The 17,663-nt window shown below is 38.5% G+C and overlaps 1 protein-coding gene across 3 annotated transcripts in view; it reads right to left on the minus strand.

Annotated features, from left to right (window-relative positions):
• Window positions 1–17,663, minus strand: part of BRINP3 (BMP/retinoic acid inducible neural specific 3) — a 198,990-nt gene that overhangs the window by 72,848 nt on the left and 108,479 nt on the right. For all 3 annotated transcript variants that reach the window (XM_072342744.1, XM_072342746.1, XM_072342745.1), the window contains 2 exons: window positions 15,882–16,072; window positions 6,606–6,796 (listed from right to left, as the gene is read on the minus strand). In XM_072342744.1, the coding sequence (XP_072198845.1) occupies window positions 6,606–6,796; window positions 15,882–16,072 (382 nt within the window). The remainder of the gene's footprint in view (window positions 1–6,605; window positions 6,797–15,881; window positions 16,073–17,663) is intronic.

Raw genomic sequence — 17,663 nt, forward strand, 5'->3', positions numbered from 1 at the left:
TATTACCTGATGCAGAAATACAAACTTCTGAAGAGGGACAGTGTCTTCTGGCTTTTAGTTCCCTAGTGTGCTTAATTAAACTCACATTTACTATGTAACTTTTTCAGTAGAGTTAACAGAAAACTGATACATTGAGCATTCCCAGCTCAGTGTTTCTAACTGTAATTTTACAAGTTAAAGCTCCTCACGGGATGGCATCTTTGACCTTAAGTTCTGGTCATTCGCAAGGCTTGGGTCTTAAATTCTTACCACAGACTAAAAAAAAAACTTTGGCAAGGAGAGTGCAAGACCTAAACTTCAAAAGCTTCAAAATTTAGCAACTAAGAAAAACTGTGAAAATGTTTAGGATTCTTCAGGAATCTGACAAAAGAATGAGTCCTTATAGCAATTCAGCATTTTCACTTTTGATTACAGCAATTAGCTGAACCCACAGAAAAGCACACTCAAATAGGAGGTATGAAAGAAAAGAAAAAGAAGGCAAGCTTTTTCAGACCAAACAAAGAGGCAAGCAGACAAACAAAAGGTCTGGATTTCAGAATGAGTTTTGAGTGAAAAGCTAATTTCATTACATTTAAGTTTCCTCTTTTGCAGCCCACCATGAGTTGTTCACGGGTTAATTATAGGTAATCAGATCTGTTTACCATTACAATAGATCCCTGTTATATAGTATTTGTAATCTAGAGTTTTCCAAGAAAGCAAATTGCTTAAATTTCTAATAGTTAAAAACAAAAACAAAAAAAATAATAATAAAAAAGTGTATTGGGGAAAGAAAAAGCAAATTGCACAATAAAATTTAATTGAAATGAGAGGGCAGATTCTCACGGATGGTTATTCATTCTCACTCAGATGGAATAAATGGGCTGTAATCTGGCTGTAAATAGCTGCTGGAAAATTCAATTTATGCATCTGCTCTGTTCCCTCCTGTTCCTTTGATGCACTGTAGCTGTCCTTCAGCTGTTTGGACCCTAACCTAACACCTACACTATTTACCTTCTCCAACTCCCTGAAACATTTTCCCTAGAAATAAGATCTACTCTGGGATGTAAGAAGATATCCTCCAAAACACAGCTAGTATAGTACTTCATTTTATTAAGCATCAGTGTTATAACTGCCTGACATAAATGTGTTTATCCCTTTGCAACTTGTAGTAATATTATTCAATAATATTTAATCTTCCATGCTGTCAATGTGTTTCTTATCTTTTCTGCTTAACTTCACTCAGCATGTGATTAGCACATCCTCACAATTATGGTCCTATAAAACTCCATGCTCTTCTCGACACAGCACCTCTTTATTGTAAATCCTAGTCAAGGGCAGGCAGTGCTGTGAGCTAACTCACTGATAATAGTGTTAGTTTGACAGTGGCATCTAACAAACAGGACTCGGGGTCACTTGTGCAGGAGCTCATACTACCATGTCTCCCAACTGTTAAGAGAGTGGAAAAAAGTTGGGGCACTATGCACAGTCCTATCCAGTCTACCTAATGTTGAGAAAGTCTTCTAACCAAGCGTTAGGAGAGTGACTGCTTGACCGCAGAGTAGTACGGGTCATTCTGCCACTGGGCAGCAGTGGAACACACTGTTAGAATCACAGAACGTGAGCTGTGAACTTCAAGTCTTGTTTACACCATCCATTAATCAGGTGAAGGAAAGAGGTGGGTCATATTGGTTAGAGTCATTGGATAGTTCTGGGTCTTAAGTCATTCGACCTTCCCCTGGACCTCTGATTATGATTAGATCTTCAATAGATTCAAATTAGTATGGCAGTACACAGGCAAGAACAACACTGAGCAGGAAAAGCTGAGGATATTACTTGTTAAAGATAGCATAAATAGAAAGAAAAACATTTGCTGGCTTTATTTGTATTATGCTTCCACAAGTTTAGAGGATTTTATCAAATACGAGGAGCGCACACTCCGTCATCCTAATATGCATGTTAATAGAGAGACTTAACAGCTGTCATTGCATCTGAAGAGAAATGTTCATAGGAAAAAGCTTCTAAAATGAGCATACAAGAGAAGTAATGTTAGATCTGTAATATTTCAAATACAACAGGATATGCATTCATGTAAATGCATATGCAAATTACATGCAGCCCCGAGGCTCTTGGAGAGTTTCCAGTGATGCCCTCGAGGCTGCAAACTGATGTTTTAGCACATGAGCCTGACTACTATTAGTAAAATGCATGCATTAAAATAATATTGGAAGAATGTACGTATCAGGGACTTTTAAATAAAGTAAATATTTATACAGGATCTGGGTTGCTCCCATGAATATTTGATTTCCAGTTGGAAAATATTGTGATTTTTCCTCATTTTATGTGGAGTAAACAATGAAAACAATGGAAAACTGTGAAGCTTTAATTAGTTGTGCTCATGTTATTTTTGAGGATAATTATGCCACAACTGAGAAACTTGATTACAAAAAAAATTTGATTAACAAACTTGATTCATTAAGTACATTTCATTTCTTGTGCTCCTTTCCTCATGCTGCACTAACAGCTTTTGGTATGAATAATATAAATAGGAATTAAACATGAAAACTTGAATGTTAATTCTCACTTCCCTCTCCCTAATACTTTCCATTTTGTGCGATGTAAATCAGAATTTAATAGAAAACCTTAAATAACAAAACTTATCAAAATATTGCTTTTCTAATCAACCCCACGCTCTAATGTATAAAAACCTGTAAGAAAAAAAATTCAGGTAGCACACATCTCAATTAATTTGATATTAGGATACAACAATTTATGAGTATGAATTAATTGAGTATGAATTGTCTTAAGTACGTAAGGAACAAAAGCATTTTTTTATTTGTGCTTTGCAAAGAGCATCTACCACTTTTGTTCTCAATATTTAAGAAAACAGATATATATGAGTAGCAGTGTTTCATTTTGTTTTGTTTTGTTTTCACAAAAGACTGAGATTCCTCATCTAACACTTCATCCGTTGTTGATTTTGCTCTGTAAATCAAGAGACTTAATGGAACGCTGTTCATATCCCATCTGCAAAGAACTTTGTACTTAATCTGTTCAAGAAATATGAAAGAAGAAGCCAGAAAATACAGCAACTAAATGTCCAAACATGAAAATCTACAGTTTGCAAATGAAGGAGTCATTGTTATCCTTATACTTTACTGAGCAATGAGCAATGCTCATTGCTCTTTACTGAGCAATGCTGCAGCTTTGCTGAATTCTTATCTTCTCCCATCCTAGCCAAATTCATCTCTAGTGGTATCTATAAGTAACTGAAAGTCTCCCTCTGCTCCTGTGTATTTAGATGTTTTCTCACTGCTTCACATCCATTAGATCTTACTGACATATTACTAATTTACAGTACGACCAAAACCAAAACATCACTCTTTAAAAGTGGGCCCACGTGAACATCATGAGGTTCAATAGGGTAAAGTGCCAGGTGCTGCACTTGGGTTGGGGAAATCCCAGATACATGTCCAAACTGGGAGAAGAAGTTGTGGACAGCAGCCCTGTACAGAAATACTTGGAACTCTTGGTGGACAAAAAGGTGGACATGAGCCAGCAGTGTGTGCTTGCAGCCTGGACTGCCAGTGGTATCCTGGGATGCATCAACTGAGAGGTGGTAGCAGGGAGAGGGAGGAGATTGTCCCCCTCTACCCTGCCCTCATGAAGCTCCATCAGCAGTACTATGCCCAGGTCTCTGATCCCCAGACTTAGAAGAGAGAAGATTTAGATTAGATGTTAGGAGGAAATTATTTACTCAGAGGGTTGTGAGACACTAGAACAGGCTGCCTGGAGAAGCTGCATGTGCTCCATCCCTGGAGGTATCTAAGGCCAGTTTGTACAAGGCCCTGGGCAACCTGATCTGGTGGGTGGCAACCAACCCATCATAGCGGGGTGGAACTGAATGATCATTAAGGGCCATCCCAACACCAACCATTCTATGCTTCCACGATTCTCTCCCAAACCATGTATTTTGATTTGTGTTTGAAGTCTCGTCCATTCATAATGCTTCTTCACTGTTTTCATTCAGATGCACATTCCCCAAAATATAGTTCAGTTTCTCATAGTGAGGGTATGAGTAATAGAAGCTGTATGTATATTCTCAGTTCCCTGTTCCTGAGAACATCTTCAGTAGTACACCAGAGTCTAGAATATTGCCATCCAGAAGCCATTCAGAATGTAACTAAAATTTACTGACAAAAAAAGGAAGGGAAAACAAACAATTCAAAAAAGCCCTATCCTTTTAGTTCTTTTCTTTGCAGTTAATTGAAACTTCAAGTACATGCAGATGATGCTTAAGACACAGAATTGCTATCTGCATGTGAATTATAAATGATAAGATCAAATACTAAATAGATTCAGAGCATGTCTTCTTGTTGTTGTAATTAACTAGACAACAATCAAAAAATGATTGTATATTGCTTGTGAAACTCAGAATTTCAGGGCTTTCTAAAACGTGCAGAAAACACCCCCGCTTGTTCCAGTACCTTCGTAGTGGAATTGTCAGAAGGGTGTAGGATAAACTGAGGAAGCATTTCTTGGATTGCTTTTGCAAATCCCTAGCTCGACCTCTCACACAAAAGAAGAAATTGAGCAGGGCTGTGGTGAGCAAGGCAGACATGGAAGCTGTGTGGAAGGTGTCAGATGGCCTCTCCCTGAGTAGCTCAGGAAGGTAAGGCACAGAGAGGGCTGATGGTCACCCCTGCACTCAGGTCCTCAGGCTATTACTGCTGCTGAATGTGACTCCAGGCAGATCTGTGGTAAGCCTGTTGTTATCAGTTATCAGTACACGTTTTAAGAAATAATCTGGAAAAATTATATTTACAGCACGGGTCTGAAACGTCACTGGGTGGTTTTCCAATGGAAAAACTGCTTTGTTTCAAAAATTTGTGTGGGAAGAAAACAAAAACAAATGCCTTCCATAGCTGCTTTTGTGTTCCTGGCCTTCAACAGAAACAAGTTTTTTTGTTAAGTGTTCTGACAATAGAAATCCGTAATGCAAATATTCCCGGTCTCAATAAAGGAAGATACAAAATGAAGGTTTCATGTATCAGCACTGTTGTATCCGATATGAAAACCATTTTCTAGAGACCTGCTGCACTCAATTACCCAAATCAGATTTGCTTATGGACTACAGCTTTTATTTGCATCCATTTCATGAACAGCGAGGGTGTGGAGAGAACACTGTGCTGTTTGTAACAAACTTTGGGCATGTAGAACATTCATTATGTAAATCGTTAGCAAGCACAGTTGAGTTTTGTGGTGTGGCACAAATTTGCTTTAAAAATACAGCAAATAGGAGAAATCTCTTTCAGAGACAGCCTCGTCTTTGTATGTCTGTACTCTAGCACTTTAGTTACCACTTATTTCTTCCCATGAATTGTCTTAACACAGAAGGAAAAAACTGTGTTTTGAAGGAAGCAGACCAGTTTTAAAGACTTCTGCAGATCTGCATAATAAATAGTGAGACTCAGGATACAAGTCAGAACAGAGGAATAGGCAGCACCACAATCTGCAGCAAGACTGCACGATCCAAGAGACAGTCCCTAGATGAGATCGACTGGACTTTGTGTTTGTTCATCTGTATTTTCATCTGTGCTGCCTGAAGACCTTAACACTGCCCTGCAGCTGACCAGCTCTGAACTGGGATTTGCTAACAAGATCAATGGGGCAGGAGGAACATCCTTCACACACTGGCAGACAAACAAAGCATGTGCTGCCCTGCCACGAATTCTTCATGTATCCTTATTTGTAAAGGATCTAGCACAGCTGAGGAGGTGGTTTTATGTTTACTTGAGCAATAGCTAAGGTGGCTAGCAAGTGAAAATTGGCCTCAGATTGTCATTAATGAGGACCTTACTGGAGAGTGGGAAGACTGAATAAATGCAATGGATTTTAAATCACATCTTATATTTAAATATATATATATATATATATAAATCAACATGTATTCAACTGTAAATTACATTTTATTTTATCCTCAACTCTGGAAATGTACTGAGTAAAGTTATACCCAATAAGCAACATTATAGTAAAGATCTGAGTAAGAGAACAGTTGATTTATATAATATCTGCAGAGGTTCTGATCTTAGCCAAGCATCTTCCAGTGTTATGGGTGTCCTACTGCAGTCAGTAGGCAGGATAGAAAATAGGACTGTAGATCCAAGAACTCTTTCTTTGGTGCTGTTTTTTTGTTTGTTTTAAGATTGGTGAAAAGTTTGATTTGATCAGAAAAGCACCCTAAGCTACACTTTAAAACATCTTTTGAAGGAAAGCATAAACAATATGTAAACTGTATATGTCTCTAGACCGACACAGGTCAGTCTATAAACACATTTGTGGAAAACACACATGAAGATTTTCTCAGTGACTTAAAGGGCCATCCTAATTATGTATCACTCATCAAAAGTAATAATTTCAGTGTGTTAAACTCTTTTCTAAACTATCCTCTTTATTATAAATTTAATGCTTTGATTCAGGTAAAACAAAACAAAACAAAAAACGATTAGGAGAAACATGGCTATTTTCCTAATCAGTCTTGGCTTACTGTTTGAAATACATCTCTCCTGAAGAGCAGCTAGTGAATCTAGAAACACGTCCATGGGTTTGCCTCAGCAAAATCCCCATACCTTTATGGCAGTGGAAGCTATCTGGATGTGATGGAGTCTGCGCAGTGTGCTGTCCCTGTCAATGAAGTAGGAGGCTGCAAGCTGGTGCAAGGTCTCCAGAGTCACCACAGAGCTGTTGGTGCTGGGATCACTTCCATCTGACCTCTTGCTCAGCTTCCTTTTGTCCACAAAAATTGTGAGCGACTCCTCTCCTGCGTACAGAAACAGAAACCACAGTCTCCATCAGTGACATCCTCTGCATGTCTTGTTTTGCCAAAAATAAAGCATCAAGTTGCTGTTTGCATAGCTGTTAGATAAACCCTCCTGGTGGTAAATTGAGGTACTTCAGTGCTTAAGCACATGCACAAGAGCTTCCATGGATCCAGTGCTAAGTAGGTCTTCAGATGTACATTTTCAGACAACAAAATCTGTTTGTTTAAAAATAAATAAAGAAAAAGCGGATGAGCAGCTACATTTAGTTTCTGTATTTGAAATTCTCTGTCTCAGTCTCCAGAGAGAAAAGGAAGGAAGGAGTAAAGAAGGAAGAAAGGGGGGAAGAGAGAGGAGAAGGGAGGGCGGAAGGGAGGGGGGAAGGAAGGGAGGGGGGGAAGGGAGGGGGGAAAGGAGGGGGAAAGGGAGGGGGGAAGGGAAGGGGGAAGGAAGGAAGGAAGGAAGGAAGGAAGGAAGGAAGGAAGGAAGGAAGGAAGGAAGGAAGGAAGGAAGGAAGGAAGGAAGGAAGGAAGGAAGGAAGGAAGGAAGGAAGGAAGGAAGGAAGGAAGGAAGGAAGGAAGGAAGGAAGGAAGGAAGGAAGGAAGGAAGGAAGGAAGGAAGGAAGGAAGGAAGGAAGGAAAACATCTTAGGTTGTGGTTCTCTCACTTTTTTCTCTAAAGAAAAATGGAAAAGTACTCTAGAGTCTCGAAAAATGTAGCTCCCATAGGATAATTAAGAAAAAAGCAAAACAAAATCTCATCTGATTAACTAAGTACGTTCTTAAGAACAGTTTAAGTACAGACCAACTGGTGATGAATTTTTAAGTAATATTCCAATCTAATTGTTTACTTCATAGATATTATTTTTTCCCCTGCGTTTCAGGCTAAACAAAAAACTCATTAATTAGTGATGCGTCTAAACAAAACTCTTTACTTTGTAAAATGAATTAGAAAAGTAAATTATTGACTCAGCATTTTCTTCTGTGCAACCTAAGTACCACAAAAGCACTTTTCTCAGTTTCCAAACATTTGCTTGGTAGCTAGCACTCTTTCATGTTTATCTGCTCAAGAATCAAGGAATAATGTCATTCCACCTGTGTTTCAGGAGCTGAGCAGCTCCCACAGAATGCTGCTTCCTTGATCCTGGAAAGGAAACTGTCCTGATATTCTCTGACTTGCCACTCACTCTAGTTTCATTTCTCACCCATCTGCCATAGTGGCATTTTGCCCATTCAAAGGATGGGATGCCAACTTCAGGCAGGCTTATGTGCCAACAAATATAGCTGAAGAGGAATAATATGTAGGATGGAAGCATGACGTCTTCTTTAAAAAGAGATAGTCTTGGTGGTGAGTAATGCTAAATGAAGAATGAGTGCCTCCATGCAGGACAACACATCTGCTGACATGTTTTGATCATACACATTTACCTCTACTTGCAAAATTCATTTGTGTTTGGAGTAAGAGGAGTGTGTTCAGTGTTAATCAATGGGTGTTACAGCCTTTCCCAATGCCTCACAAATTCAGAGGACAGATAGGCCCTCCAGTGCTTTTACAGGTAAAAGCAGTGGTTGTCCAGGATTCTCCTACCTAACTAGGCCTGCTGGGCTTGTCTACTGTGTTCACTTTGTCCCGGAAGGGTCAGCTGCTGCCCAGGCCATTCCATGTGGTATCTGACAGTTTTTTTTCCACTCTGCTCATGCTTCCTCCCCTGTAGTTTCCTAATGGGTTTCTTTTTCTGCACATGCAGCCATCAAAGAGGGAATTAATTGTTTGAACTCCCAAGAACCAGGAATTAAAGCAGCCTCCATAAATAACAGTGTTTCCCCATCCACCGACCTAATCCTTCTGCTGTAATTAATAGACAAGCATTCACTTTTAATATCAAAACCTCCAGCAAAGCAAGCTGATTTCACCTGGCAGGAGGCTTACACATAATTGTATTAGCACAGGCTCACGTGCTACATGTTGCCACACCATCCTGGCACAATGGTAGTGCGGGTCTTGTGGCCAGGTGGGCCATTATGCACACCAGGATGCTTCCACACCGGTGGCACTGAGCAGAGAGCTGGAGGCCAGTAGCATCTCATGGTTGGCGACACAAAATCTGGTCTAGGTTCCAGCACTGCTGGTGTTCAGTTATGCCTATGAAAAAGCCTGCCTTTTCAAAACCTGCCCTGCAATGCTAGTCAGTATTTCTGAAGCGAAGAGCAACAGAGTGAACTGACAGTGGAGCCAGGGGCCGTGGGCTTTGTGCAGCTGTATGTGGTGCTATGAAGACACAGCGCTGTCGGAGCAGACAATGTCACAGCTCACAGGGGGTAGACACTGAATCAGCGATGAGTTCCGGCAGCTCAGAAAAGTTGCCGAATTTCATTAAGGGAGCTAATTTACTTTTCACCCTTTTCCAGGTGCCTCAGCTAATGTATTTAGATTAAAGTGACTCTTGCAATCAGATTTCCACTGAAAATAGCTTATAATTAATTGTAAGGTAAACGTGGGAAATCTCTGGAAAGTAAAGGAAAAAAGAGGTTCTTTGTGTTTCATAAGCTGTCATGCCACCCTGCCTCCCGTGGTGCAGACTCAGAGCCCTTTTGATTGATCCATGCTAGTTATTAGTAGAGATAGTGGGACCATTTCCATCCAGATCGTATTTCAACAGAGTCCTGATAGGCCTTATTATTATTAAAACAGTTTGTTTATTTTTCTCCCATCAAACACTCCTATTCTCCAGGAGGCAAAGATCAGAACAATGAAAAAGCTCCCATTTCCAAAAAGTATCTCGAAAATGAACCGTTCTGTGTTGCTTTGTTTTGTTTTGATCAGAAAACATCAAGGAAAATAACCTTTTGAATCCCCTCACAGCTATCACGTCATACTGTCCTCATGGTCCGGCCTGACTGACCCATGCCTGCTGCAGCAGCCACCGGTGGGCACGTTTTGGCAGGCAGATCCCCCAGCAGCACTCTGCTCATCCCCAGCCCTGTCGTTCTGTCTCTGCTCCCCAACAGATACGTGCTATTCCCCGTGCTCTGTAACCAGAGATCACATCAGATTACATTTCCCAAGGTTGAGTGAAAGCATACAGCTCAAGTGATGTGGCCTTTGGTGTAAACACAAAGGAAGCTTTCTCTTCCAAACTCTCGGTGTTGTTCTTGGATGGCATCTCAAACTAATTCATCGTTGATATTTTCAAGCACCAGAGTGATAATGGGTGCATTTAGGTATATTTCAAAAGTATTTGACATCCAACAGGCTTGATTCAGGTTGATTCAAGAAGTATTTCAGCTGATTGTGCACTTGCTAGGGAAAGGCTTAAGGTGGGTGAAAAAAGCAGAGAACCCCACCATATGTTGTAACTTGTGCTCAACCATTTTTCAGCAGAGTGGTAACAGGGTTCTGTACACAAGCAGCAAAATTGCGAAGGAACATCACTGGATGGATCATATTCAATTAGCAGGAGAGAATTTGAGTTTTACATTAATTTAGGAAAAATTAAACCCATAAAAAAAGAAATCCTCCTGTCACATTCCAAATGTGGATGAATCTTGTGTTTCTTTCAGTCTGTAGGCTTCCACCATGGAAAAGGCTAAGACATCTAGACATTAGCTAAAACATAAAGCTGTGCTTCCTGTAATCTCAACAAGCAGTATTCAGTCTACTTCACAAAATTCAAGGTATTCAATTCAGTTCACTTCCTGGGGTTAAAAGAAATAGTCTAATGGCATTTGGCCGTTCTAATAAAACAATCCTACATAATCTAATGACTGGTTTAAGAAATCAGCTGTTTTACTTCCATACAGCTCCTGCCCCTGACCAAGATATTTATCTGTGGGCTGGGAGCTGACATTCACACTATAGGCTGACCTTGGCAAAATACATACAAATGTCCACGTAAGCCCCAGAATTCACAAGCCTATATCTTAGCTTTTATATTCTATTTATTTATTTCTAGGTTTTTATGAGAACATTTTGAAGTATTTGTATTCATAAGTTAAATTTCCATGCTGAGGAAAAAAAAATTCACATGCTGATTTTTCAGAAAATGAAAGGAGTGTACAGAAATTTACCTAGACAAATAGCCTATCTGTGGCCTTTAAGATAGAAGACTTCTAAACAATAGTTTATAGATGGCATTTAGAAATTAACAATTCATCTTCAGAAATTTAAGTAAAAAATGCAAATAACTATCATTGGCACATTAGAATTTGAATTAAACAGTAACAACTGTAACTAAATAGAAATGTATACCGGAGTAAACATATTTTGATACACAGAATAAAATGTATTCATGTGATTTCAATACTTAGTGCTATTTTCTGCCTCAGTTATTGAGAGAGTTTTTCCTTGTACCCACAGCTTTGTAATGATGAAAGGATCATATGCCTTGATGTCTCATATTTTCATATGTAGACTGGGTAGTGATAGAAAAATGTGATCCAGGCAACTCACATTACTGCTAGCCAGAAAGTGAGGAAATTATAAAGAAAAGATAGCATGCAAAGGTAGATATATCTGAGCATCAACCACAGTTTCTTACTTAGAGCTCTGTGTTCGTACACGTATACATATCATAAAAGTACATAAAAATCTTTGGCCTGTAAACCTATCAAAAGTTTATGATTAAATATATGTCAGTTGCAATAGTTGCAATGCAATATAGTAATAAAGACACAGAATACAATTCTATTAAAAATAAATAAAACAATGAAAGCAATGTGCCATGAGGATTTCATCAGGTCATTTTCTCAAACTTAGAGGCTGATGGAGGTGCACAGCTTCAGATACTATCTAAATCACTGCTAGGCCAGATGTGACATAATTTCATCATATGTGACATAATGGTTTGGCTGAACACAGTGCACACCGATTCCACATATATATCCTCTATGAAAGGATCTGAATATTTCCCTCCTGGATCACACGGGGGGGGAAAGAAAGATAACAGGTTTTTGTTGTTTTTTTTTAAATTCCCCTTAGTTCTGATAGTCTTAAATGCTGAAAGCTTTACAAACCCATGTAGGGTCTGAAGGTCCAGTGCTAAATCTTTGAGTTTCTTTCTCACATTAATCATTTAGGACTGGTCTCTCCCTCCTTTGTTTGCCAATTATTTATTCCTTACCCTGAATGAAGCATCACAGAAAGTAAAACTCATATCAGCACTTAGTGCAAACGATCATACATCCTTTCAAATTCATAGAATTTGATCATAGAATTTACAGCACCAGAAGGTAATTCTCATCTCTGTACGTGGTGCAACGTAGTACTCAAGATCCTGAATAAACAGGATAGTAAAGGTGGGAACATCAAATGTTTGCAGAACTCTAATCAGTGCAGAGGAGAATGACAAGAGGTTGGGGTTAAGCTGATTTGCTGATGTCCACTAAGACGGTCTGTAGTAAAGAAAACAATTACCTTTTCTTTTTCTTTTTTTTTTTTCTGTCTGACCCACACAGGTGAATGTATTGATGATCTGGTAATAAGCACTTTGAGCAATTATGACTGACAATCGCAGAAAAAAATCTCAATCTGCAACATTTGAAATTACCATTTGCTGTTTAGCCAATTGGCTTCTGATGCTCTAATTTCATAACAAGCCTTGGCAACCCACTGCGAATTTGTTTACTGGGAACAGTTACAATTTTTCCAGATGCCAAGGTAACCCAGTCTTCTTCTTCTTGCAAGCACCAGAACCAGACTTAAGTCCCCCAAATGGCATGTCCCAAAGGACATATCATTTCACTGCAGTGTGTTAGTTATCTTTTATTTCCCCATCACAGAATCGATTAGTTTGTTAAGCAACCTTGACAACCACATGTAAGGCAGTGTTAAAATGAATGCATCTAAAGTGGGATCCACTGACATTTTTACCCTACACTTATTCCACAGTTGTGCCCTAGGCTTCACAATAACTTCCAGTTCTTCAGCTCACTGCTCTATCCTATTTGCTGTGAACAGTTCAGGTTTATGGCAGCTGATGCTTTTGTATATTATGGACTTTATTATTATAGACTGTTGTTGCATCATGCTGTAGGCAAGCAAAAGGAAAAAAAGAACAAATATAGGAAAAAAAAAAACACACACACACACAAAAAAGATTGTGTGCTGCTTCTCACTCAAAGGACAATCTTTGATTATTGGAAGTGCTAGCTGAAAGCTAACAGAGAATTCAGAAATACATTTCACAGAATCAGAAAATAATTTCTGTTGGAAAGTGGTGGTCATGGAGTCCAATCCCTTGCACAAAGCAAATTTAATTAGATAAGATACTCAGGGCTTTGTCCAAAAGAGTCTTCACTCACCTCTCCCCTAAAGCTGTTCTGGACACCCAACATTTTCTTCTGGAATGTGTAAATTTGTAGTTTTGCTAAAGCTTGCAGGACATGAGCTGTCCCAGAAGAGCAGGGAAAATTGCCTCACCTACTGGTAATGTCCCACCTCAACACAATATTCCCATTTATTTGCAAAATTGAAAATCATGAGCAGCTGCATCTCTCCTTTTTTTCTACAAATTTCATTCTGCCTACAGATAATGCAAAAGCAGAAGAGGTTACTCCTATGCACAGGCATGAGAATTTGTCATGCTTCTGAGTCTTGGCTTTTGCTCTGCATCACTGGATTACATACTGTCCTTGCATCACACAACTTGAAGTTACTCATTACAGACATTTAACTTTCCTTATGTCACAAACAGATAAAATTTACATAAGAAACAGAAGCAGTGAGAAATGTCATTTCCCACATTATCTAGTGGAACCACAAAAAAAATGTAACTTCTCTAAATTCTCATTTTAGAATGCCCTTGAGGATTGTATATCTGTGTTTGTGAACAAAGACTTGGGAATGCATCGCAAACAACCATGTGGAAGAGATCCCTTTATGGTCAAAAAGGGATATTCATGAAAGCCAAATGGCCACATAGGCACACAAATCTTGCAGAAAGATCACTGATTTGCCAAGTTTTCCTTTCTGGTCATGAATGCAAACAACTGGGGATTAATTAAAAAAAAATTAAAAAATATGGTCTTCTGATTTCAAGAAGCTGCCTAAGCAACAAAGGTTTCAGAATAAAGCTACTCATAATTAAAGAAAAAGTGTGAATACATTATAGAAATAAAAGAATCAAATTAAGTGTTAAAATATGGATAAGCATCTCTGGGAATCCCCATTCAATTTAACTCCCAAATGAGAACTAGCACTTACAGGAAAGTATAGGGTTATTAGCTACCATATGAAAGCATTTTTAGAAATTACTAATTTCCTATAATTATTTTAATCAGCCAATTTTTCAAATTATTCACCACCCATCCAATGATAATGGAAGGTAGCAGGTGTGCTTTAAATTATGTCTTAAAATTGAGGCTAGAGACCTAAATCAAAGCCCATCAAAGTTAATATAAAAAATCCCTTTGACTTCATTAAGCTTTGACAGAGCCCAGAAGTCAACACCGTCTACCTCTAAGTGGTGAATTTTTTCAGTATGTGGCAGTTATTCCTTTTTAGGGCCTTTGTGAAGTGGGACAAGAAAAGGATACTCTCTACCCCAGTTTCCCTGCGGGAGATCTTGAGGCTTTGGGAGATGTATCTAATGCACTTTAAAGCTGGAATTGCCAAGTGTTTTCAGAAGAACTGTCCCCAGGTTTTAGTTTTTACTTTGGGCTATGTTTTACAAAAGGCATTCCGTCTGTAGCTCTTTTGTGATCAGCATGTGCTGCTTTGTACTTGTGAAAGAGCTAGAATGTTTTTCTTCAATTGTTAGTTCCAATTCCAACTTCAGAGTGAACTTGGTGATATAGCTGTTAGTATAAAAATTTATGTTAATAATTGGCAAATAGCTAATAATAATAACTTTACCACTGGATAATCTTTTCATTAGGATACCTGCTGCAGCCAAATCTTGGCTTTATTGTGCTTAAATATTTAGAGCAACATTTTCTTTCTATTCTGCAGTTAATTTTGCTGTTCTGATTTGCCATATCCACAATAAAATATATGACTGTTTTTTAAAAGGGTTCTTTCTGAATGAAATATACATATTGAGTATTTAAAAGAAAAGCTGGGAATGTTATTCCAAATTGCTGGTCAGCACATGTAATTTGTCCTAATGGTGATGTAGAAATGCTAGTTCTGAAAATGTGATAGGAATTCATTATTATAATTTTAGTATCTACAGCAAGGTGGAAATTTACCTTGTTTCTAGAATGGTCTTCTCCAAAATAGAGCTGCTGTGAGCCATTTAAGTTGTTACAGATATCAGCCAAAAGAGAATGGGTAGGCAGTCATTTACTTACTATATGGTTAGATATCTGTTATGAAATGTACTAAAGAGGACAATTCCTCAGGTGGATAAAGGATTTTGACAAGACTGTCCTGCTGGAAGGACACTCAATCACTAGGATTATCTTTAATATAATCAGCCACCAAGGGATAAAGCTGCATTTCTAAAATGTCAGTTCATTTTGTGATGCTTAGATGGGTTATCTCAGGCACTAATTATCTTTCATTCAGAACAATTTACATTCTCTTTTGAACATTATGCCTCTTCAATGGATTTCTTCAATCCATTTTGTTACTCGATCCCAATTACACATCAGGCTGCACTTTCCAAATTAATCTGTTTGCTGGGTTTGTTGCTTCATCTCTGGAGTACTGTGATGGAACCAGGCACCACTGTAATTTGTTATCTGTCAAATTATTGTGGGGAACTCTTACAGAAAATAAATGTGCTCTCATTTGTGACTTAGTGCAGAGCAGTGTCCCCAGAAGGCCAGGATCATGCACACCAGGATCTCAGGTGAAGTACCTCAGCCTTTGCAATGGACATTCTTATCTTATTGTCCCTGAAACTGTTTGTACAGAATCAATAAAACAAAGTTTATCGTCAGCAGAAAAAAGGACCCATAAGGCTTGAAGACAAAACTTATTCATGTGCTGTAAAATCTATCCCAGGGCAGCAGTTCAGCTTAGGTGCTGAGCAGAACAGTTTTCTAAGCTGAGAATAAAGAGCAGAACAGTTTTACAAGGAGCTCGGTTGACCAACACTTTCAGTTAAGTCAAATGCATACACCATATTGTCAAGCGTTAACCCTACCTCCCAAGGTAGCTGATAGGAGGAAGTGTGTCCCATATTTCTTGATCAGGTTCTCTGTGATCTGTTGAAGCGTTGGGCGGCGTCCTAGTAGCCTTATGTTACGGAAGAATTCAGGGGCAAGTGGCAGCGGGGAGCCAAGAAAATTGCGTCTTTCAACAGCAAGATTGTTTACTTTCCAGCGGCCAAACTCTCTGCAAAGGAAAGTAATTCTCATTCAGAAACATGTCATCCAGACAAATGTCTTCATTTGCAAACTACTCTGCTGTCGACTAGCTGGAGGCAACTGGCTGGGTATTACAACAAGGCTTGACAGTGACGCTCTGTCATGTGTTATAAGCATAGGACAACCAACAAGTGTTATTTATTAGAAGGGAGGAAGTTCTCTGTTACAAAGCCATACAACCCTGGAATAACCAATTTGCATTTTGGGGTATACAGTAGGATAATTCAAGCAATGTCAAGAAACACAAGTTTTCTGTACTTTTGGACTACATTCAGAGCAAATATGCAGACTGCAGATCTGACTCCAGAAAACAGATAACTTCATCTGCAGAAAGATATAAATGAATTTTAAAAAGGGTCCCCTTCCTCTCTGCAAGATACTTCAGTAAGAGCAGGGAAAAACAAACAAGTCAATTGCACAGTAATAAACTCATCTTTTATTCATTTACTTACCAATTAAGCTACCAGATACTTATTAGCAGTAGAGCTCATTGCTTTCAACCAAGCTAAAATACTTAGCATCTGCGTTACCTTTGCTTTTGCGAGGTACTCTATAGTCTGCTTTGTCTACAGACTGGACTACTGTGAGAATTAAGTCGAGGCGACCTTTGGACTGCGGTTTAGCTACTGCTTTGTCAAGTCCTTTGTAAAGCATGTCAATTAAGATTTGCCCTCAGATAAGACTGCAGAAAAGGAGATAGATTAGAGGGCTTAACGATCCTGCTGAAGGTCCCAGCTAAATATAGTACAATATTCATTCACACAATTAACACAAAAGACAAAAAATCAAGTTTGTAGCTAGAAAATAACATTTGAGAGACATCTGAAAGAAACTGTATGGGACTGAATGAACAGAATGAGTTATGTAATGTTTAGACACTTTTTTATATTCGGTACTTTTAAATTCACATGTATGAGTGAGAACCAAATTAATACAGTTTTGTGTAGTCCTACTGTACAGTAGCCTTCTACTCTCATAGATCCAAAATGCCTTTTCACTGGGATATCTTAGCCATACACACATAATAAGTGATAATTTGGTGCAGCTATTTCATAGGTCTTTTTTGTTGGGGGTGTGTCATTTTTTTGTTTTGCTTTCCTTTTAATTCAGTTACTTTTTTAATGTTTTCTTCTCATAAATTTATTATATTAAGAATCTAGCAATCTAATAATTGCTTTTTTCAACCTTTATGGAACTACAGCATATTAGTAGAGAGAGCTGAGAAAACTAAAGCAGAAATATTTTTACCTTTAAAATATAAGTCTAATGGTTGGTCATAGTGACTACAGTAATGTAGCAAATACAGTGCATTACCTTGAACTGTAAATGTACTTTTCAAGTGAAAATAAAAAGAAATAAGGAAAACATTTTTCTTTTGTTTAAATGAATCCTTTCGGATATATTTTTGAGGTTTTATTTATTTCTACCTTCCCTTCTTCCTTCTCCTTTGGCTTCTTCCTTCCTGCCTTTCCTGACCACGTGTACAGCCCTCTTTATTACAGCCAGAACAATGTCACTAAATGGTTCTTGCTATATACATCAGCAAGTTTGTGACTGAA

This window comes from Excalfactoria chinensis, chromosome 8, assembly GCF_039878825.1.
Source record: "Excalfactoria chinensis isolate bCotChi1 chromosome 8, bCotChi1.hap2, whole genome shotgun sequence".
Classification (NCBI taxonomy): domain Eukaryota; kingdom Metazoa; phylum Chordata; class Aves; order Galliformes; family Phasianidae; genus Excalfactoria; species Excalfactoria chinensis.